This window comes from Garra rufa, chromosome 24 (assembly GCF_049309525.1).
Source record: "Garra rufa chromosome 24, GarRuf1.0, whole genome shotgun sequence".
Taxonomy (NCBI): Eukaryota; Metazoa; Chordata; class Actinopteri; order Cypriniformes; family Cyprinidae; genus Garra; species Garra rufa.
This window is the reverse complement of record NC_133384.1, coordinates 16,448,085-16,470,655: the sequence shown is the minus strand read 5'-3', so window position 1 is coordinate 16,470,655 and position 22,571 is coordinate 16,448,085. Positions and strand designations below refer to the sequence as shown.

Here is a 22,571-nt window from a genome sequence, read left to right as displayed (position 1 = left end):
CCAATTCCAAGTTGTCAATAATTAAATCATTTGTCAATCTGATCAGATACAGCCAAATCAAATATACTGTAGTCTAATTAGTTAAATTAAAATTAAAAGTTGAATTAAAGATCTAAGTCAAATACAAAGCCAATTAGAAATCAAATTAAATATGAATATAAATCAAATATAAAATCTGAGAGAAGTCTATTAGACTGTCTAAGTGCATCCAGTATCAGAGTAAAAGATAGAGAGCAGAGAGAAAGGACAAGCAAGAAGTCTGGAGTCTCAGATCTGGAAAGGGGTGCGGGTTTGGCACTTCCTATACCCTAAACCAGACAGAACAGAAAGTCGCTTATATGTCTAATTTTGATTAAGAACACATTACTCATGTCTCAGCTCATGACCAAATTCGGACGTGCAGTTTCATTTCTATTTTTCTTTATAAATTTAGTTTTATGATTCTAGAGACCCTGCAATTTCAATTTATCTGTTTTTGCAACTCTTTGCACCTTGTTCCAGGAACATCAGTTCTGTAGACTGTACTTTTGACTTTTGATTAGAACACACATTAAAACCACAGAGAGTTAATATAATATACAGTAAATGCATATTTTTCTACAGAAGGACTATGAATACAACGATTATATAAGTTCCCACAGAAATGAAATGAATATATGATCTTAACCTGTAAATTACTTTGATTAATAATGATATAAATATAATAATTAATAAGACATTCATAATACAATTAATAATGCATAATCTTAGATATGAATATGCGAATTCTGCAAAGTCGACACATCAGATTGGAACTTTCAGAGCGGGTTTCCACGCTCCGATTCCTGATCTGAAATGATGATTCGCATATCATTACTCAGATTGGGACTTCAAAATGCGTATTGTAAATTTGATTCAGATTGTGAAATCAAATTGTGTATTGCAAATCATTTGATTTAGATCAGGACTTCTAATCGCTATTGTGAATTGTTGATTTAGATCGCAACTTCGGAGCAGGTTTGCAAATCTTTTAATTTAGAGCATGAATCATTTGATTTAGATAGGAACTTTGGAGCGCTTCGCAAATCGTTATTCAGATCGGAACTTCGAAACACGAATGGTTTGATTCAGATTGGGACTTGAGTGAATAATTTGATTTAGATCACAACTTCGGGAACGAGTTTGTGAATCATTCATTTAGTGAAATGATTCATGATTCACAAACCCTCTCCGAAGTTGTGATCCAAAATCAAATGAATCCACGCTCTGAGTCCTGATCTGAAGTGATGGCTCGCAATTCATTATTTACGGATCTTTTTATCTTTTTGAAATTTGATCTGAGATGTCTGTTTTAAGTTCTTAAAAAATCAAAAAAGTAGTGCTTAAAGTCTTGGAATTCCTGGAATTTCATTTTACAATGTCTACGAATCCTGTTACTATATTTCTGGGCCATAAATGTGTGTCAGTTGAGTAGGGTTGGGTATCGTTTGAATTTTATCGATTCTGATTCCGGTTCCGATTCTGCTTATCGATTCCGATTTTTATCGATTCCTAATTCCGATTCCAATATGATAAAAAAAAAAATCCATTAAAAAGTTTTTAGTCAAACATATTTATTCTGTCTTTTGCCTATGGTTTTACCAAATAATACCACAGAAAACAAACAACTAGTCTAATATAAATTTCAAACATTAAATTGTTAAAGACAAGTAATAAAATAGGAGCAAATTAATTAGCAATAGCATAAATAAATAAAACTGAACAAATGTCAGGTACAGAAATTGAAATCAAAAGTTTAAAAACACTGCATAGTTTGCTTTTCATAAATAAAATATTGATTAGTCCTCATTAAATTTATAAAAGATATTCAGTCAGTTAATGATTTTCTTTTGTTCTTTGATTAACATTTATGACAGGCGGCACGTTTATTAGACGGCTGTCTCTTTAACACCGAACACAGACCTAAGTATACTGTTACACATGCGTTTTCTTTCTTATCTGTTTACGTTCACTCAAGACAAAAAAAAAAAAGAAAAACGCTGTGTTTATGAGGATATGCTGACGTATTTCGTTCATACAGGTCAATAAATTTGAAAGAGAAGTCAGTTCCGGGCCGGAACAACCTTTTCTGCAGTGGAAATGCACGGAACTGTTTCGAGAACGGACACAGATCGGGAGCGCGCATCAGGACCGCTGTTCTCCGTGCTCGCGTTTCAGATGTGTGCGCAAGTTCTTTTCTTTCCTCCACTTAAATTGTTTGAAAATCAAATTAAAATGCGAACTCGGGAATCGTTAAGCGGAATCGAAATGCACGTGTCTTATCGAATACCCGGTTAATGGAAATTTGGAACCGGTTCTAAAATGGAACCGGTTCTCGATACACAACCCTACAGTTGAGTTGCCTATGACCCTCTCTATGCAGGGTCAGAAAGCTCTCAGATTTCATAAAAAAATAAAATAATTATACGACACGATGAGTAATTAATGACAAAATTTTCAGTTTTGAGTGAACTATCCCTTTAAAAAACTATTAATTGATTAATTGGTTATCTATTAACCAATTGTCATTAATTGCTCATCTATTCAGCTGTTTTTTTTTTTTTCACCAAAAAAAAAAAAGTTTTATTGCATATTATTTATTTTTTGGTGAGTCTGTGATGTAGACTCTAGTATGTTAAGATCAATGCGACACTGCCAGTGTAAAAATGATCCACCACTAACAGCATTTAAGCCTTGCTACACACAAACACCGAAATCCGGATGTGTCACAACAGCCACAATGTAGTGATGATACATTTACACATCAAACCAACGTTTCCGCCCAATTCCTTTTTATAGAAAGTGAAGAAAATAAGATGCAATACCATTTCTGTATATTTGTTATATATATATATATATATATATATATACATATCACATTTTACATAATGATTCTATATTTCAGATAAAGCTGTTGAGCTGCTAGTCTCTTGTTTGGGCAGTAGCTCATCAGAAATGCATACCATAGGAGCTTCTGCGCTTTGGGCTCTGTTGCACAACAATCAGAAGGTAACGTCATTTATTCAATGCTATCTAGTTGTTATATAATGACATTATGACAACTTTTAGTAAACAATTAATGGAATATTAAGAAAAAATATTGCATAGTACTTCTAGAGTCATCCAGTAGTTCTTTGGCAGCGACGTAGGTTTCATAATAATTTTTATAAACACAAATTACATGCAAGTCTGTCATCTCACGTCATGCGTGATCCATCTTACCCTTTATCTTCCCATCCTGCATATCTCCTCTTACAAAGGCAAAGGCTACTTTGAAGTGTCCTTCCATCAGACTGAAAGTTGAAGAGGCATACATGTCTGCCAGGAAAGGTGGGAATATATTCAGTTTGATCATTGTAGAGCCTCTCATTTTTACTCTCGGGTGGTACTCCAGCAGTAGACGCATCAGGAATGGATCTTGTCCTGAAAATGTGAGCTAATTGTCTGTTTGTTTGTTCGTATAGATGAAGAGCAGACGAGTGACAAACCCCTGAACGTCTATCTTCTGAAGTGCCTGAGAAATCTCACACACATCTTCAGCTCCTAAGTGCCTCTCTGATGATGGAGATCATGAACGTCAGCTAATAATGTGAATGTGAATGTTTATTTAAGTTTTGGTATGATATGGAATATTTCATTCTGAGTGTATTTCTTGTTTTGTAGCCTATCAATAAATGATCTGGTTTTACAGCAGACGCCTCTTCATTCTCCAGCTGTCAGATCGGTTTGACTGGATGATGAAATCGCATGCATTGTAAAGGCCTACTTAAGTCAAAGTTAATCGTTTTATCATTTAATTTTTGGGTGTACCATCTGTTTTTTCCTTTCCTTTGCATTCTTTTATTGCATCATAGGGGAATTCAGAGATTGGTTCTGAATCCGCTCTTTCAGTTTCAGGTAAGACTGTGTGGGCTAGAGTTCAGCCCTTTCTAGTTAGGTGAACTTAACACCTCCTCTGTAACAGTGTTTAACTGCTGGTTGAGGATGTGATTGCAGAGTCTTGCAGCTGAACACAGAAAGTGCTGTGGTCGCCTCAGTCTTCGTCAATGCTGTATTCATTCGGTCTCAGAGGAGCAAGATGGTGGCAGTACAAAAGGATTACTGGTACTTCTTGGTACTCATGATGCAGCTCTGTTTTCTAAAAGGTAATGTTTTTAACAGGTAGCAACTTTTGCTTGTAAAAACTATAGCACATTGTTTGTTCCTTGTTGGTAATGTATGTATATATCGAAAGAATGGCTGTTCTCTAGCATCATAAACAGTGTTCTTGTTTACATATGAATTGAATTGACTTCCACTGTTGATGGGAGGAATATAAATATTTTTATCCTATCCTATTGATGTTTAAAGAAGAACAAGTCTGCAATAACGGATTTTGATTTGTTATAATCCTTTAAAAAATGAAAGGAGAATGTGGTTACTTTGAAAGTAGCTTTGGTTTGTACTTGTGGTTGTTGGTTGCATTTTGTTAGTTTAGTTTTTTAATTGTACAAAAAATAGTTTCATAACTATTCATTTAAGAGGTTTCTTAATGGCAACTTTAATAAACAGTGATCATGGAAATACCAGAAATACCTGTTGGTTGGACAACTTGAACGAGAGAAAACATTTTGGCACATACACCTTTATCTAGGTAAAATAAACACGTATTTTGTGTTTCTCAATAAACTACTGTAGATTTAGCTTGGAAAACCAAATGTATGGTATGAGATGGCAATTTTAAATTGATCAAATACATAGGCCATTCGACAGAAATTGGTCCAAACGTCTTGGGGGGGGGGGGAAAAAGGTGTTCTGGACGGTAGTGATGTTCCTTAAGGTTACGCACAGATGTAATAGTTTCTTAAGCACCAAATCAGCATATTAGAATTACTTCTGAAAGATCATGTAACACTGCAGAAAATTCAGCTGTCTTTGCAGGAATGCTTTATATATTAAAACAGAAAAGTTATTTAAAATTGTAATTTAACTGTATTTTTGTTCAAATAAATGCAGCCTTGATGAGCATAAGAGACGTGTTTCAAAAACACTCAAGAAATCTTTTTATTTTTTACTAATTTATTGTTTTCTTTGTTAGTGAAATTTATTAAATACATTTTAAAATACAGTAATCGCAAATGCCCGGGAAAAAAAAGAAGTATTAGTCAGAAGTTGTGCATGAACCCTGATGTTCTCCGCCAGTGTTTGTTGACTTTAGATCAGTGGTTCTCAAACTTATTACAGTGGTGTGCCAAAAATCATTAGGATATTAAGTAAAGATCATGTTCCATGAACATTTTTGGTAAATTTCCTACTGTAAATATATCAAAACTGATGTTTAATAATAATATGCATTGCTAAGAACTTCATTTTCAACTTTAAAGGTGATTTTTCTCAATATTTTCTTTTTTGCACCCTCAGATTCCAGATTTTACCATACCATACACCATTTCAGATGATGTATAAATCTCAATTTAAATAAATTTACCCTTATGACATATTGGCAATATTATGTTTAAAATGTAGGCAACATTTCAAATGTAAAATTTTCACTAAATATGCTTCTGTATTGAGTTTCTTAAATTTGGGTGACCATATTTTAGTTTTCAAAAAAAGAGGACGTTTGACGGGGAGTGGAGGGTTGGGGGGTTTGGTGTCCTACTTTTGGTATTCACAAAACTATTATCTACCACAGTTTTATCACAGGTAGAATGCAAAATGTTTCATTACAAGCATTTCAGTCAAATGGACTTTCATGCAATGTTTCAAAGTTTTAACTCATGGGATAAAATCAACCTGCCGGAGCAGGATTAGGAAAACAGTCCCATTTTTAATATAAAAACGCACACAATGAATGGTGACTGTTAGGGTTGCCACCCGTCCCTTAAAATACGGAATCGTCCCGTATTTGAGAATGAAATTGCGCGTCCCGTTTTGAATCAATACGGGACGGGTTTTGTTCCGTATTTTTTTTTTATAATTTTTTTTAAAGCAGCGTCTCATGCGGTTAATCACTGCGGTAAAGCCAGCCGCGGTTCAGAAAAACACGGTCAAGCCAGCCGCGATTGATTTTAAGTGTGCGCGCATATTACAGTGATTACAGTAGTTTCAGAAACAACACAGAGAACGCGCTTGCAGAGCGCTTTTCATTTAGACGCCCAGGACTGAGAGATAATACTACAAAATGCTCGTGAATTTTTACTTACTTATTTATTTGCATTTCTGCTTTAATATCCGTTTTATTTATTGATGTACTTGACGGTTCTTTTCTGAGAAATGGGACATTATTAGACTTTAGAGTCTAATAAACTTATTAGAAAACTTATTATTATTCTACTTGTAGAAAAAAAACAATGATCAGTTCTTATTCAGGACGGCCCATATTATATGCAAAACTCATATGAAACATTTTTACTGCAGCATTTTTGAGATATGGGACATTATTACATTTTAACGGGGTATATAGACCCCATTTCTAAAAAGTAGAAAAAAACAATGATCAGTTCTTATTCAGGACGTCCCATATTATATGCACAACTCGTCCCATATTATATGCACAACTCATATGAACCCCCACCCCCCCCCCCCCCCCGAATGCGTCCCTTATTTTTGGGTATTAAAAGTGGTAACCCTAGTGACTGTAGAAAGCAAAAGCAGAATCCCAGACATTTTGGGCGATTTAGGAAGTCCAAAAAAAAGACATGTCCGGGGAAATAAGGATGTATGGTCACCCTACTTAAATCAGTCTTTATGTAGAGTCAGTGTCAATATTTTTCTATTAAGTGCTACAAATCTACTTTAAAGACACAATTGAAAGCAGCGCGGTTTGCCAAAACAGCATACTCTGTGGGCATCCTATCATATGCACGCTGCTGGTGTGGATACAGTCAGTTTTGACCGCAAGAGATGAGGTAATTCGATGTCGTTTGATTGTTTACGGCACTCCCATTTTCCTATTTTATAATAAAACCTGCATTTCGCTTGTAATAAATACATGCTCGATTTGAATGTTTCTTTAAATTGGGGTAGAATTAATTGAATGGCAAAGCTCAGCATTTTGTTGGCGTACCCCCTTCTGTCATCTCACGTACCCCCAGTTTGAGAACCACTGCTTTAGATGATTGTGTTTTCCTTTGTGTCAGTTTTTATCTGTGTCTGATTTCCCACACTTCCGTGATGGTCTTTTAGGCTCTGTTCAGATGAAAGCCCGAGAATCAAAAGTCAAACTGCAGGATGGAATGATATTGGACTGCCTGTGTCCGTGGACTGGCCAGCTCATTATGGTCTCTTGGACTAAAAAGCCTCTTTCACAACCTGTAGCTGTTTATCATCCTCAGTATGGCACCAACTTTGAGTCAACGTATGACGGCAGAGTGGAGTTTCTGAAAACCACTGCGATGGACGGCAGCATTGCTATAATGAACGTCACTGAGGGCGACATTGGCCAGTATCATTGCTCTCTGCAGAGTTATCCTCAGGGTTCATGGACCAAAGACACATTTGTCGAAAAAGCAGGTGAGTTACAGATAAAAGACATGGTGACCCAACAAGTTTAACCCTGAATTGTGATACCAAAGAATACTAGGTCAACAATTTCCAGTGTTTAAGATCTAACTCACATCACTCATACTTTGCTTTTTTTTTTCTAGCAATCAATACCACCTTCTCTATTCAACCGGACACTAAGTTGGTGGCCGCAGAGAATGACAACCTGACCATTACATGTGACCTTGTCCACAACGGAGACATTTACAAAGTAAGCATTGAGAAAGTGGATGCCGAGATGGGCACTAGTACTATTATAGCAACGTGTCAGATGCTGCAAGATGGCGTGGAGCTGAGTGAGTTCAACAGTAGAGGACAAGTGAACTGCAGTGATGCCATGGAGGTCAGTCTACACCTCACCAACATCATCCAAGAAGATGGAGGACTCTACCGCTGCAACTTCAGCACAGACACCGGTGTCCAGTCCACCACCGTCCTGCTGACTACTTTACCTGTTCAAGGTAGGACAAGGACTGAACTATCTGTTTATTTCAGCAGATGTGCCCAAAGTGTTTACCAAAAAGGACCAATAATCAAAATTGAATGAGAGCTGTGGGCCAAAATGTGGGCCATTATATCCAACTATATGTGACCCTGGACCACCAGTCAATTTATGCATGATGAATAAATAAGCTTTCCATTGATGTATGGTTTGTTAGGATAGGACCATGGGCGACATTAGGGGGGGGCAAGGGGGGGCAGTTGCCCCCCCTGTGGTTAGTCATGGAATCCTCGACAGCCCCGCTGCAACTGCTTTAGCCAAGCTTAGGCTCGGTTGTACTTGGGAACTAGACGGTGCTATGTAACCCTCAAACGAAAGCAAAGCAATTGAAGATCTGGCAAACTATCCAACGTGTTTTTGCAGCGTTGAGCAATGTAGCCAATCACAGACATATCTGTTGTTTCCGAACAATTAGAAACACTTGTCAGAATTCACTCACTGCTGAAAGCGCCTGATCGGTTTTTATTAAGTGCCGTTTTGTGCGCTCGTGAATCATCTTATGAGTGTAGACGCGATGTAAATAAAATATTAATTGTGTAGTTTAGAGAGCTTTATTAATTATAACGGAATTTTGTGAGATCTCTATGAATTTTTAGTGATAATAAGGGGAGCGTGCTTTGCACTTTCCAGGCTATAATCCATTTAAAATTTGTATGAAACTTTCGTTTTTCGGCACATGTAAGCTGATGTGTTTTGGGAGTGACATTTGCATATTTACGCTGGGTTTATTCTCGAAATAACGGTGAAGCAATAGACGGGATAAAAATATATTTTCCCCTTCTCCCAAAACAACTTACTGTTTCAGCTATAAAATAGTTCAGTTTTGTATGTAATGGTAAAATGTTTATATTTAGTTTCGTTTTATATTTAGCTAATTTAGAAAAACGCCTGGAGCATTTTTTATTCGTTAAAAATATATATATTTACCGAACAGCGCCCAGCGGAAGACTGATCATAGTCTGTTTGATCAGTTTGCCTTCTCAAATCATCACGACTTGCCTAAAATGAAATCTATAGATATAAAACAGTTCAAGTATAAAACAATGGTAGTTTAAACGTTACAGATACATGTGAGCTATATGCGCATAGTTTGTGCAGAAAGTGGAAGCTAAAGCTTGCAGGACATCGAGGCACCAGCGCAATCACTTGCATTTTTTTCATTGGAAGCAATTTAAAATTATCCGTAATTTTTGCTCACAAAGTACGAGTAATACATCGAAAAAAACGTTACAGCATTTTTATAAAATAAAGAAAACAAAAATTATGTGCTTTCTGCCGTCTGGTTCTTGAACAGGAGTGCTTAACAAAATGAAGCGAAATGCATGCCTCACAGACATAATAAATACATTTATAGAAAGCTTTAAATTATTACTTAACGAAATAAAACAAATCAAAAGCACAAACTCTTTCATGTAATCCGTAAAGATGAATTTCTCTCTGAAGGCGCGTCCAAAAAGGAGATTGCGACACTGACTCAGAATACACAAATTAATTATTAAATAATTCATTTATGTCCTTACTCTTTCCTCGACACATTCATTGTTATTTATTTTTGCCGGTGCTTGGGGTGAGTTTTAGCCTATTGTGTGCGCTTGAACGCGGATTCAGCTGCGCTAAAGCACACTAAACAGTGTCTGAGTCGGTCTCAAAAGTGAAAGCGAAAGTGAAGTTTCGTGTTGTTTCCACCAGCGCGGCATTTTTTTTCTTCACCATAATTGATGGTTGTCTAAATTATGAAAATAAGGAGAAGCCTAAAACAGGCCCGATGCCGGCCCGGGTCTGAACTATGACGTGAAAATTGGCCCGAAGCCGTAGCCCTGGGGTGTAAAAAAAAGTCAGGGCCCATCGGCCCGGGCTGAAGTGCAGCGCTTTAATTGACTGCTTTGATGTGCTGCAATACCGTAGGGCACTGTTTTAATGCTTACATCTGATTTTTTTTCTTGCCCCCCCTGACTCAAGAGTCAAATGTCGCCCATGGATAGGACCATATATGGCCCGAGATACAACTAATAGAAAATCTAGAATCTGAGAGTGCAAAAAAAAAAAAAAAAAAAAACATAATACTGAGAAAATCACCTTTAAAGTTGTCTAAATGAAGTTCTTAGCAATCCATATTACTAATCAAAAAGTATGTTTTGATATATTTATAGTAGGAAAATTACAAAATCTATTCATGGAACATGATCTTTACTTAATATTTTAATGATTTTTGGCATAAAAGAAAAAATCTATAATTTTTGGCAATTGCTATAAATATAGCTGTGCTATTCAAGACTGGTTTTGTGGCCCAGGGTCACATATTATATTAAAAATACTTATACATTTATATTCTGTAACATTTCAATGCAACAATAGATAAATTGTAGTGAAGTGCTTCCATGCATGGCAGCTATTTTCCCCGTTCTTGTAATTTGGAATGGAGGGCCAAATCAAAGGTCATCACGGACCAACTTTGTCCCGCAGGGCCTGGTTTGGACATCTCTGATGACATGTCTTTGTCTATTCTGCATGTTGTTGTTCATATTTCTTCCTTTTGAGAAAATGAGACCAGTATCAGAGGTCTTTCAGATCATGAGAACAATTTATTCATGTTTGAACAAAAGTTTGACTGGTAGCTAAAATAATTAAAGTAAATGAAAATAATTTTGAAGGTGAATTAAAATAGGAAAAATATCTTGATTTTGATTTGTTTAGCTTGTTTTGCCTTTTTATTTAAAAAAAAGTCTTCTTGACACCCCCTGGTTAAGAACCACTGCCATACTAAAGACTTTTTGGGGGAAAAAATGTTCAGTTAATAGTGTAGCAATTGCAGGTTACTTTTGGTCATCGTCTTGAATTTGTGAAAAAATATATATTTTCAGTCATTTTGCATTCAAGGTTCTTTATTTTGCTTATGAAACTTCCAGATTATAAATTTACAAATAATTTACTCACCTCCATGTCATCCAAGATTCATGTCTTTCTTTCATCAGTCGCAAAGAAATTAAGGTTTTTGTTTTGCAGTTTCAGTGCAGCTTCCAAGGGTTCTACACAATCCCAGCCGAGGAATAAGGGCTTGTCTAGAGAAATGATTGGTCATTTTCTAAAAAAAAAAAATACAAATTTCTATACTTTAACCACAAATGCTCATCCAGCACTAGTTCTGCGATGCAAATCCCAACTTCAATCATTACATAATTATGTTGGAAAGGTCACCTCAGTTTTTCATCTGTGTACTTTGGTTCAAAAGGTAGGTTAGAGCGAAAAACTCAATCTCCAGGGTTCTTACACCTTTTCCAAAGTAAAATTCAAGCACTTTTCAAGCACTTTCAAGGTGCATTTTCAAGATTTTCCAGCACTGTGGTAAATTACATATTCACATACATGAGTTCTAAATTTTAAATCAGATGTTATTGTGCTATTAAAAAACAACTGTCTAGATTGCATATAACATTGCCCCATATAAATAGTCAACATTCAGTATACAAATTATATAATTAAAAATATATAATTAATATAATTTACTGAGTATCTGTAGTATTTTAAAAATAAAATTTAAAGGCTTTTTAAGACCTGCACAAATAAAAGTAATACTGTATGAGTGGAGTAGGGCAATGTCTATGGTAACACATTAATGACTGCTATAAAATGACTGTAAAAAAATATGATAAACTAAAATTCTAAAACTTCACATTCCAGCCTAAATGTACTAAAAGGTAGTCAAAAAGACACTATAAAATTAATAATAAAATTTAACTGGCCCAAATGAAAAAAGACCATTTTTTAAACATTGAAAATATTTTTGATTGACATTTAGACTCCTATCTGATTTCCTATTAACAAATATCAAGGTATTTTTTTCACTATTTACAGTGTATCTGCAGAATTTTTAAATATCAATTCAAGGCAATTTATGACCCTTTTTAAGAGCTGCACAAGTAAAATGAACGCCGTTGTGGGGTTGAACAATGTACAGTAACATTAAGCCATAAAATGACATGATTTATAATTCAGATTTTCACAAAAACAAGACATCTTATACAATGGCATTTCAGCCTTTATACCTTTAAAATTGATATATATTTATTTAAAACAAATATTACTGTCTTAATTGTTTAGATTTTTAGAAAGCACATAACTTTTACATTTACAACTCTTATGTGTTTGATGCATAAAAACAACGGCCAAAATTGGTAATAATCTTACTAAACAGCTGAATATTCGCAAATTCATTCTTTGTCACGAGGGGGCGCTTTAGGAGTGCTGAAATTCTACGGTTTCCTAGTAATGGCTGTACACAAATCAGCATTAACGCAGTTTTATCAGACATGAAATGAAAATGCCAACGACACGTTTCTCCGTTTCTGAGGACAGTCGGTTCCCTTCAGATACATTCATATAAAGACATCCGTGCCGCGTTTTGACTTTGAAACCTGCAGCATGCATATTTATTCAGTATGACATCATTGCCTTTTTAAGTTTTATCCAGCCCTATCGCGATTCTCGTATATCCGTCCCTAACTCTTAAACTTATAATTAAGCCTTTTCTTATACTATTTAATACATTTAAAACTTTGTATGGCCTTAACTTTGATAAGGCTAAATTGATGAGTTTGTAATGACCCGCACGAGCCCTCTACTTTAAGATAGTCCGGTTAAACATTTTAGTAGCCCGACTGGAAAACACAATAGCCCCGGGACATCGGGCTGGCAATTTTGCGATCCCCAAATTTTCGTTTTAAACATAGTTCTTATTTGTCGTTTTCAAGCCATCGAGGACTGATGCAACAACCTCCTGATAACTGGCATGTTTTATCTACCGCTCTGTTCCATCAGAGGGCGCGCAGCAAGAAAGACCGGCGGATCACACTACAGCCTCACGTGCACACTCCAGCGGAGCTGTTTTTTTCTTTTTTTTCTTTTACATATTATAAGCATAACAAAAAATAACTATTTAGTATGAAAGCGAATTAATATGAAACCGATGCAACTGTATATTCAAGCACTTTCAAGCACTTCATCCAAAATCCAAGCATTTTTCAAACCTTGAAAACACTACATTAAAATTCAAGCATTTTCAAGGAATTCAAGCACCCGTACGAACCCTGAATCTCAGTTTCTCATCCAATTTCAAAATGACCATTGTTTCACCTTTTTTGTAAAAGGGTGCTTAACTTTCTATTTGCTTGTTCGCTTTGTAAACACTGGGTTGGTACTTCCGTCTACATTACGTTTTTTTCCAACATTACTACGTAATGTGTGAGAATGGGCTGGTGCAAGATGGGCATTTGTGGTTAAAAAGTATATCAATTTTTATTGTTTTAAGAAAATGACTAATCGTTTTGCTAGATAAAACCCTTATTCCTCGGCTAGGATTGTGTAGAGCCCTTGGAAGCTGCATTGAAACTGCAATTTGGACCATCAACCCATTGATCCCCATTGTAATGTTTTCCTCAAAAACCTTCATTTCTTTTCAACTAAAAAAAGGTAAAACATCTTGCATGACATGGGGGTGAGTACATTTTCAGGAAAATTTTATTTTAAAAGATAACTTATCCTTTAAGGTATTTATTAAAAGATTATTAACGTTTTGTCACAAATTACTTTTTTCCAACTCCATTGATTTATTTTGAGAATTACAACCTACAACACTGTCCAGCCTCAATTCAGTTCATAAATGTTTCACAATTTTTTTAATGCCTGTTTATCCCTCATTTCAGATTTTAGAAGTCTTCATCACATGCTGTATGTGTATATTGGAGGAGGGCTGGTTGGTGTCGCTCTTCTGATGATTTTATTACTGACGTGGCTGAACAGGTGTGTCATATTATTCATAAACACCCAGCAGTTTTTACACTTGAGGTTTAAATCACCTTGAGTTGAGTAAGGATGTCTTGTTATAAGCTGTGATGAATAAACAGCATGATTTCACAATTTTTATGCGAAAATTGTGAGGGCTAATATAACAAAAAACAGGAAGTATGAACAGATTAATTGCTATAGTATAAGAGCGCACACCTGTGTTCTACCCATGTTGTGACTGAATTTGGATTGAAGGTTGAAGAACAATGTATTTCCCCTTAGATTTCATTAGGTATGAAGTTATAAGCATCTGGTTTGTCTGTTAAGGGGTCTCTCAGATAATTGGCTGTGAAATTCCATCCCCTCCTCGTCTTCGCCATATGTCCAACACACTTGCTGCCAGCCTCACTAAGTTTTATACTGAGTGTGCAGTTTGTTATTTAGCAGTGAAGCGAGGTTATCTCTATACTGCAGTGTTTGCTTTCCTGCTTCTTAATAAAATGATAAAGTGGCCTTTAATGTCCGTCATCTAAAGTAAACCCTCACTCAATTGCTAAACTTGCTTTCACAGGATGAAAAGGAAGAGAGAGGATTACAGAATCAAACTGCACCCTGCCAAAAGACAGGTAAATATGTCAGTCAGCTGATCATGTAATTGTTGCTGTGTCAATCTCATGAAGAAAGTCCACGTCCATATTTGTGACCCTGGACCACAAAACCAGTATATTTGTAGCAATAGCCAAAAATGGGTCAAAATGATCAATTTTTCTTTTATGCCAAAAATTATTAGGATATTAAGTAAAGATCATGTTCCATGAAGATATTTTGTAAATTTCCTGCCTTAAATGTATCAAAACGTAATTTTTGATTGGTTATATGCACTACTAAGAACATCCATTTGGACAACTTTAAACTTTCAAGGCTTTTTTTTTTTTGCACCCTCAGATTCCAGATTTTTGAATAGTTGTATTTTGGCCAAATATTGTCCTATCCTAACAAGCTTTCAGATGATGTATAAATCTCTTTTTTTTTTTTTTTTTTTAATTACTCTTATGACTGGTTTTGTGGTCCAGGGACACATTTCACAATAAAAAGTTTTTTTTTAACTTTATTATTTAAATTGTAGTGTGATTTAAAAACCCTCTTTTTAATACTATAATAAGTAGTGTTGGGGAGTAACTAGTTACACTGTTACATAATTTATTTGCAAAAAAATTTGAACCATTACAGTTACTGTATAAATACAATCAAGCCGAAATTATTCATACCCCTGGCAAATTCTGACTTAAAGTTACTTTTATTCAACCAGCAAGTTTTTTTTACCGGAAATGACACAGGCTTTTATTTATAAAAATACAATGTACAAGGTATCATTGTGGAAAAAAATATTTCTCAGCTTTTATTTACATTTGAAGAAAAAGTGGCATGTCCAAAATTATTAAAACCCTTTGCAAACTGTCACAGTCTATGGGAAAATCCAAAGTTCTATACCATTCCAAATAGTCCAAGCTGTCCTTAAGCATTCTAATTAACCTGATTCATTGGGAACAGCTGTTTTAATCAACTCAACAGGTGAAAAACAGAAGCTCTCTGCTGCTGGTTTGTGGACAGTCATGGCTAAGACAAAGGAGCTCACTGAGGACCTGCGGCTGCTCATTGTGGCGGCTCACAAGTCAGGAAAGGGCTATAAGACCATATCTAAATGTTTTGAAGTTCCAGTGGCTACAGTGCAAAGTATTATTAAAAAATACAAGACGTTCCACATTGTGAAAAATCTCAGAGGACATGGTCAGAAGTCAAAAGTGACACCTGTTCTGGCCAGGAGGATAGTGAGAGAGGTAAAAAAGAATCCAAGCATCACCATCAAGGCCATCCTGATGAATCTGGGCTCTGCTGGTGGCTCAAGGCAGACAGTCCAACAGACACTGCACACCGCTGGGTTCCATGGACACAGACCAAGGAGGACACCACTTCTCCAGATAAGGCACACAAAAGCCTGCTTGGTCTTGCAAATGCTCATCTGGACAAAGAAGAAGACTTCTGGTCTTCTGTTTTATGGTCAGATGAAACAAAAATTGAATTGTTTGGCCACATTGATGTAGCCTTCCTTTGGTATAAAAAAGGAGAAGCCTTCAACCCTAAGAATACCATCCCCACTGTCAAACATGGTGGTGGGAACCCAATGTTTTGGGGGTGTTTTTCAGCCGGTGGATCAGGAAACCTAATCACAGTAAACGGTACCATGAAAAGGGAGCAATACATCAAAATTCTCAACAACAACATCAGGCAGTCTGCAGAGAAACTTGGCCTTGGGCACCAGTGGACATTTCAGCATGACAACGACCCAAAACACACAGCAAAAGTGGTGAAGAAATGGTTAGCAGACAAAAACATTATCATTTTGCAGTGGCCCAGCCAGAGTCCTGACTTAAATCCAATTGAGAATCTGTGGAGGGAGCTAAAGATCAGGGTGATGGCAAGGAGACCCTCCAACCTGAAAGAGTTGGAGCTTATCGCTAAAGATGAATGGGCAAAAATACCAGTGGAGACATGCAAAAAGCTAGTCAGCAATTATAGGAAGTTTGATTGCTGTAATAGCCAATAAAGGCTTTTCTATTGATTATTGAGAAGGGTATGAATAATTTTGGACATGCCACTTTTTGTTCAAATGTAAATAAAAGATGAGTGATAATTTTTTTTCCACAATGATGCCTCTTGTACATCGTCTTATTATCTTCTGGGAGACGTCTGTGTCATTTCTAATCAAGTAATCTTTAAGATTTTCAACACCGAGTATATTCTGGACATATTTCATGAAATTCACCCTGCTGTATATTATATATTAACATTCAGCCATATTTCATTGTTGGGATTAACACACGATGCATCATTTTTAATAACTGTGCTCATATCTCCACTTCAAAAATGCAAAGCAAAGACACCGTTCATATCCATTTCCAATCTCTCTCCTGAATCAATTTTTACTTGACACAATATCATTTAGAGAAATTCTGCATTTTATATTTTGTATGACATTGTGTGTTAATATTATTATAATGTTATATATCATATTGAACAGTGGTGCCATGTCTTTGCATGAGGAATTAGTTTACTTCTAGAATAGAAATTTCCCAGTAATTTACTCACCCCTTTGTCATCCAATATGTTCATGCCTTGCGTTCTTCAGTGGGATAAAAAGTTTTTTGAGGAAAACATTCCAGCATTTTTCTCCATATGTTGAACATCAATGGGGATCAACAGGTTAAAGGTCCAAATTGCAGTTTCAATGGGGCTCTATATGATCCCAGCCAAGAAATAAGGGTCTTATCTAACAAAACAAATGGCACGAACAATGGAACAAACTTCATGCATTACGTAATCACGTTGGAAAGGTCATGAGTGATGTAGGCGAAAGTACCGACCCAGTGTTTACAAAAAAAAAAACGTGAAAAGGGAACAGGTCAAAGAACTAACCACACATGACCTTTGTGTAAAGTCACGATTGCACATCCCAGAGCTATCGCAAGACGAGCAATTGTGGTTAAAAAGTATATACATTTTATTTTATTTTTTAGAAAATCATTTTGCTAGATAAGACCCTTATTCCTTAGAGATAGTCCTTTGAAGCTACACTGAAACTGCAATTTGCATCTTAAAGCCATTGATCCCCACTGAAGTCCACTATAAGGAGAAATTCTGGAATGTTTTCCTCAAAAACCTGTCTAATGTCTTTTCAACTACAGAAGGAAAACATTTTGGATGACATGGGGGTGAGTAAAAGATCAGGAATTTTTTATTCTGCTACTAATCAAAGTTCATTAACACTGATGTTGCCCAGTAGTCCAGTCTAATGCTTTTATCATTCATAATAACTCCAACTAATTTTTTTTTTCTGTGGCAGCGTAACACATATGACCATGGCTGTGTCTATGACAGGATGAAAAAGGGGACCAGAAGTGGGGCAAGGAATAAAGATATATACGTTAACTTCCAGATAGTGAGAGCTCATGAAAAACACAAACAAAAGAGATGATATACTGCCATTCTACAGAGTTAAAACTAAATAATTGGAACTAGCTGTAGCCAAACTGCAGAAATCATAAAACACAAACCAAACACCAGTGCCAAGAAATGCTTTCGCACCTGAATACTAATGAATGGATCAGAGTGGAAATTCCTTATAATGAGGAAGATTAATGGAGCTATGCATATAATTTGTCATTTGATGAACCACTACCACCATCATCGTCATCTTCATCATTACATTAACCATTCAAGCCTGGCTCAGAACTTACATTACATGGCATTTCATTGCATAATGGTGCTGGATCTTGGCTGCTCATGACTCTCTGCTCCTCTGTGAAGTCAGTTTGACAGGTAATCTTCTTAAGAAGCTTTCTGGACTGTTTCGAAGCCAAGCACGGTCACTCTGAGCAGACACCAAAGCAACACTTTAGTTTGACTGACTCTAATTATCAAATGATTGGACCTCAGAGAGCTTTTGAGTGGATGAATCTTCTCAAAATCACATCCTTGTCCCATGTCTCAGTTTGAGTCCGCTTGCTTTCTCTCTGCAGAAATGGAAGTACCAGCCTCACGAATGAAAACCAGGATCCGAAAACCTGCGTTAACTGACAATGCTCAGCTTACGGGCAGAATATGATTTGCTTTGTGAGACGTAATGAGTTTAAATGATTGAGATCATTCGAGAGTTCTGATGTGATGTTTGAGCACAGAGCACTTAACATGTATAGGAATAAAATGAATCACATTTTGATGCATCTACAAATCAAAAAATTAGGCTTAGTACTCTAAAAGAAATTGGATTTGACCTTATGACACTGTATTATGCCTGTATGATGTTGTTGGAGATATATGTTCCTTTAAGACTCACAAAGAAATTAACATTTAATGTTGACTTTTTGCTTTTTATATACTGTATATACACTATTAGTCAAAAGTTTTTGGACCGTAAGATTTTTGATGTTTTTAAAGAACTCTCTTCTGTTCACCAAGCCTGCATTTATTTAATTTCAAATACAGCAAAAACAGTACAATTTTTAAATATTTTTACTATTTAAAATAACTTTTCTATTTGAAGATATTTTTAAATGTAATTTATTCCTGTGATTTCAAAGCTGAATTTTTAGCATCATTACTCCAGTCACTTGATCCTTCAGAAATCATTCTAATATTTTTATATGCTGCTCAAAAAAACATTTATTATTATGTTGAAAACAGAGTAGTTTTTTTTTCAGGTTTCTTTGATGAATAATACACACAAAAAACCAACATTTCTTTTGTATCATTATAAATGTATTTGTATCATCACTTTTGATCAAATTAAAGCATCCTTGCTAAATCTAAATATTCATTTCTATAATTTCTTTCCTAAAAAAAAGCTTTTTGAATGTTATAGTGTATAATATTACAACAACAGCTTTTTATTTTGGATAAATGCTGATCTTTGAATCTTTCTATTCTTCAAGGAAATAAAAATATTACTCAATCATTTTAAATACTGATAATATGAACAGCAAATCAACATATTAGAATGATTTCTGAAGGATCATGTAACACTTAGGACTGGAGTAATGATGCTGAAAATGTAGCGTTGATCACAGGAATAAATTACATTTTTAAATATATTCAAATAGAAATGTTATTTTAGAAAATAGCAAACATTTTAAATGTTTGCTGTACTTTGTGTCAAATAAATGCATGCTTTGTGAGCAGAAGAGACTTTAAAAAAATTACAAAAATCTTAATGTTAAAAATCTTTTGACTGGTAGGTAGTATATTACATCTAATATGGGTTCAGTACGTTTATTTTCATTATTCATTACATTGATTAAAAATAACAGTAAATTAAATAGGCTTTTATTTAATTTTATTACAAAATGTTTCTATTTCAAATTTTGAATTAATGCGGTTCTTTAACTTACTTCAAAAAACATGGTTACACAACAATTTTATCCAGCCCTTTTTGTCAATATTGATTGTTTATAGCTGCAGTACGTAACTTGTCGCCACCTCATTTTGAAATTTAATATACAAGTTACTCGTTAGGTGGGTTGTGCTTCGGCACTGCTGCGCGGAAGAATATGAGAACGCGACATTAGAGCGGAACTCAGATACTATCTGAATCAAGTAAACAAGCGTTCTAGTGCTAGTTAAGCCCGGCTCACACTACAGGAGTTTTAAAATCCTAACCGATTATGAAATCTGGTTGCAGCGCACACATAAGGAGAATCTTCGCAGATTATCTTACCTGAAATCTTAAACATGCACGCACTATAAGATTTGAAAATCCTGGCGCATCACACACTACAAGATATTATTAGGATTATCATGCCTCTTGATCTCACACAGCCAATCTCCATTTCAGCAACTAATGTTTACACAGGTTAACTTGTGCACTCACCTGGTATGTTCAAAACTAGGGCTGTGATGGTCTCAATGGCCCCAGAAAAAGTAATTACCATGAATGTGTCGGGGCAAAAATTAAGGAGATATTTGAATTAATAATAATAAGTCCGTGTCGCAAAGATGAAGTTGACTATCTTGACTCGCCATCTGCTCACTTTTAAAGCCTAAATGTATCTTTATGAATTAGGCCTATAGCTTATGAAAGAGTTTTGTTTTCGATTTTAATTATTTCGTTTTATAGTAGTGAAGTAATAATTTAAAGCGTATATTAATTATTGTGAAGCGCTCCTTTTTAACACCAGACATCAGAAAGCGTATCCTGTTTGTTTTCTTCAAAAGCACGTTTTGTTAACGCTGTGAACACACGAACTAAGGTAGACCCTTTACAATTCTGGATGATATATTACTCTGACCGCTTTATGAGCAAAAATGAAGTTTCACATTGCACCGGCGAATGCATGTAGGCGCGCTCCAGCTTTCAATCTCCGCAAACGATTGGATATGTGCCTATTAGCACACATTATCTAGGTTAAACGATTAAACAAATATTATGATATGCTTTAAGTTTATATATATATATATATATATATATATATATATATATATATATATAGATATAGATATAGATTTTAATTTAAATCGTGATGGCTTGAGAAGGCTAAATTGATCTGTTTGCCGCTGGTCGCATTACTTTAAAAAAAACAAAAAACTTGAATTGAACAAACAAAAAATGTTCCAAATATATCTCTAAATTCACTTTATAAACTAAAGAAACGAAAATAAATGTAATCACTTTGCTATTAAAGACAGCAGCTGTGTAATGGGGAAGAGAAAGAGGAAAAAAGACAGGTTCCAGTCGGACTCGGGCCAGTAGTTCTGATGAGCTGTCCGACATTTTTGCAACGAATGTTTGTTTAATAGCCTATTTAACATTGTATTTAGGCTACTTTCTTATTTAAATATATTATTTCTTTAATTTATTTGAGCGTTTTTTGTTCACTGACGTAAGTGCTAAAATAAACAGGCACGTTTGTTAATAATGTTTGAGCCTAATTTATTTTGTGTTTCAAAATTATATACATATGTATTTATATATAGGCCTATGTACACAAACGTCAGTATATATATTTATAAAACACTTCGCTACCGCTGTGGTAAAAATCTGCCTATTCAAAACTATAAGACAATTTTACCTCAGCATAGCTCCTCTTTCTCCTTACAGTTGTGGTACGTTTTCGACACATTATGCTGACAAGACAGTTACTACAAAAACTCAAGAAGCAGTTTCCTTCATCTCCACTATCAAACGACCTGTGTTTTGTGGTCACGTATTGGCTGTTGTGAAAGTACTGATAAGCACATAGCGTCATCATCGCGATTTAAAATCTTAAATATCAAACATGTTTGATTTGATCGGGGCAGCCCCGATCTGTGAGCTAGCAGATCGGGAGATGCAAGATTCGATCTTTGAACGCCTCACATTACAAGATAATCTGCGCCGAACATCGGGGCCGATCAAGGTGCTTGACAAGATTTTTGCTCCGATTCTCGGAAGGGGAAAATCGGGGCAAAATCGGGCTAAAACTCCTGTAGTGTGAGCCGGGCTTTAGCTAACTATTGAGACACTGAAATGTCTTACCTGTTCAGCAGGAGAGAAAAAAACAGCCATCTCTGCGTTGGTCTTTACTCCCCTCAGATTTCGGAGTTGCCGCCACTTCTTAAAAGCCATAGCTGATTGGCCTCGTCTCTTTTTGACTGTAGACTCTCCGGAGTTTGAGGGGTTTTCTTCTTAGTTTTGACAACAGGCGATTCCCTAAATGACAACGACGATTACCGTTTACAACGTAACCGATAACTTCACTTAAAACCGGTTTAAATTCTTAACAACCGTTCTAAAAAAAAAAACGCTATAAACGCTTCATACATGGCAGCCGGTTCTTTTTTTCCAGTTTACAGACTTGACGTACCACGCACAGACGACAAAACAGCATCAATTCCCCGCGAAATCGGATAAATAATTATTATAAACGTACGTACCGTTGCGAATCGAGGTAAGAAGACTTTTTTGAGTTTTGAACACTGATGTCTTATGTGTTAACTTATTTTTATTTTTTGCTCTTGTTACCAAAATGTTACATATTGCAGCTTTAAGCAGGAAATCAACATATTAGATTATTGTATTTAACATTAATATGCATATTGTGTTACAGCTGCTTTTTTATTTCGAATAAATGCTGTTTTTTGAACTTTCTATTCATCCTGAAAGTACAAATTTTGTGGAAATATTCACACATAATTATGTTTCATTAAATCAGGA

At 35.5% G+C, this 22,571-nt stretch overlaps 2 protein-coding genes across 4 annotated transcripts in view; both read left to right on the top strand.

Annotated features, from left to right (window-relative positions):
• rttn (rotatin) overlaps window positions 1-3,893 on the top strand; it is an 81,373-nt gene extending 77,480 nt beyond the window's left edge. For both annotated transcript variants that reach the window (XM_073830687.1, XM_073830686.1), the window contains 3 exons: window positions 2,924-3,027; window positions 3,279-3,348; window positions 3,483-3,893. In XM_073830687.1, the coding sequence (XP_073686788.1) occupies window positions 2,924-3,027; window positions 3,279-3,348; window positions 3,483-3,565 (257 nt within the window). In that variant the 3' untranslated portion in view covers window positions 3,566-3,893. The remainder of the gene's footprint in view (window positions 1-2,923; window positions 3,028-3,278; window positions 3,349-3,482) is intronic.
• A 145-nt stretch (window positions 3,894-4,038) lies between these two features.
• cd226 (CD226 molecule) lies at window positions 4,039-22,507 on the top strand. 2 transcript variants are annotated; one of them, XM_073830688.1, is made up of 7 exons: window positions 4,039-4,163; window positions 7,186-7,512; window positions 7,647-8,003; window positions 13,744-13,840; window positions 14,397-14,451; window positions 17,569-17,595; window positions 18,403-22,507. In XM_073830688.1, the coding sequence occupies exons 1-7, from the start codon at window positions 4,097-4,099 to the stop codon at window positions 18,427-18,429; spliced, it is 957 nt and encodes a 318-aa protein (XP_073686789.1). In that variant the 5' UTR covers window positions 4,039-4,096; the 3' UTR covers window positions 18,430-22,507. The 2 variants fall into 2 exon arrangements, with proteins under 2 accessions (XP_073686789.1, XP_073686790.1); XM_073830689.1 differs by lacking the exon at window positions 17,569-17,595.
• Window positions 22,508-22,571: the final 64 nt, after the last annotated feature.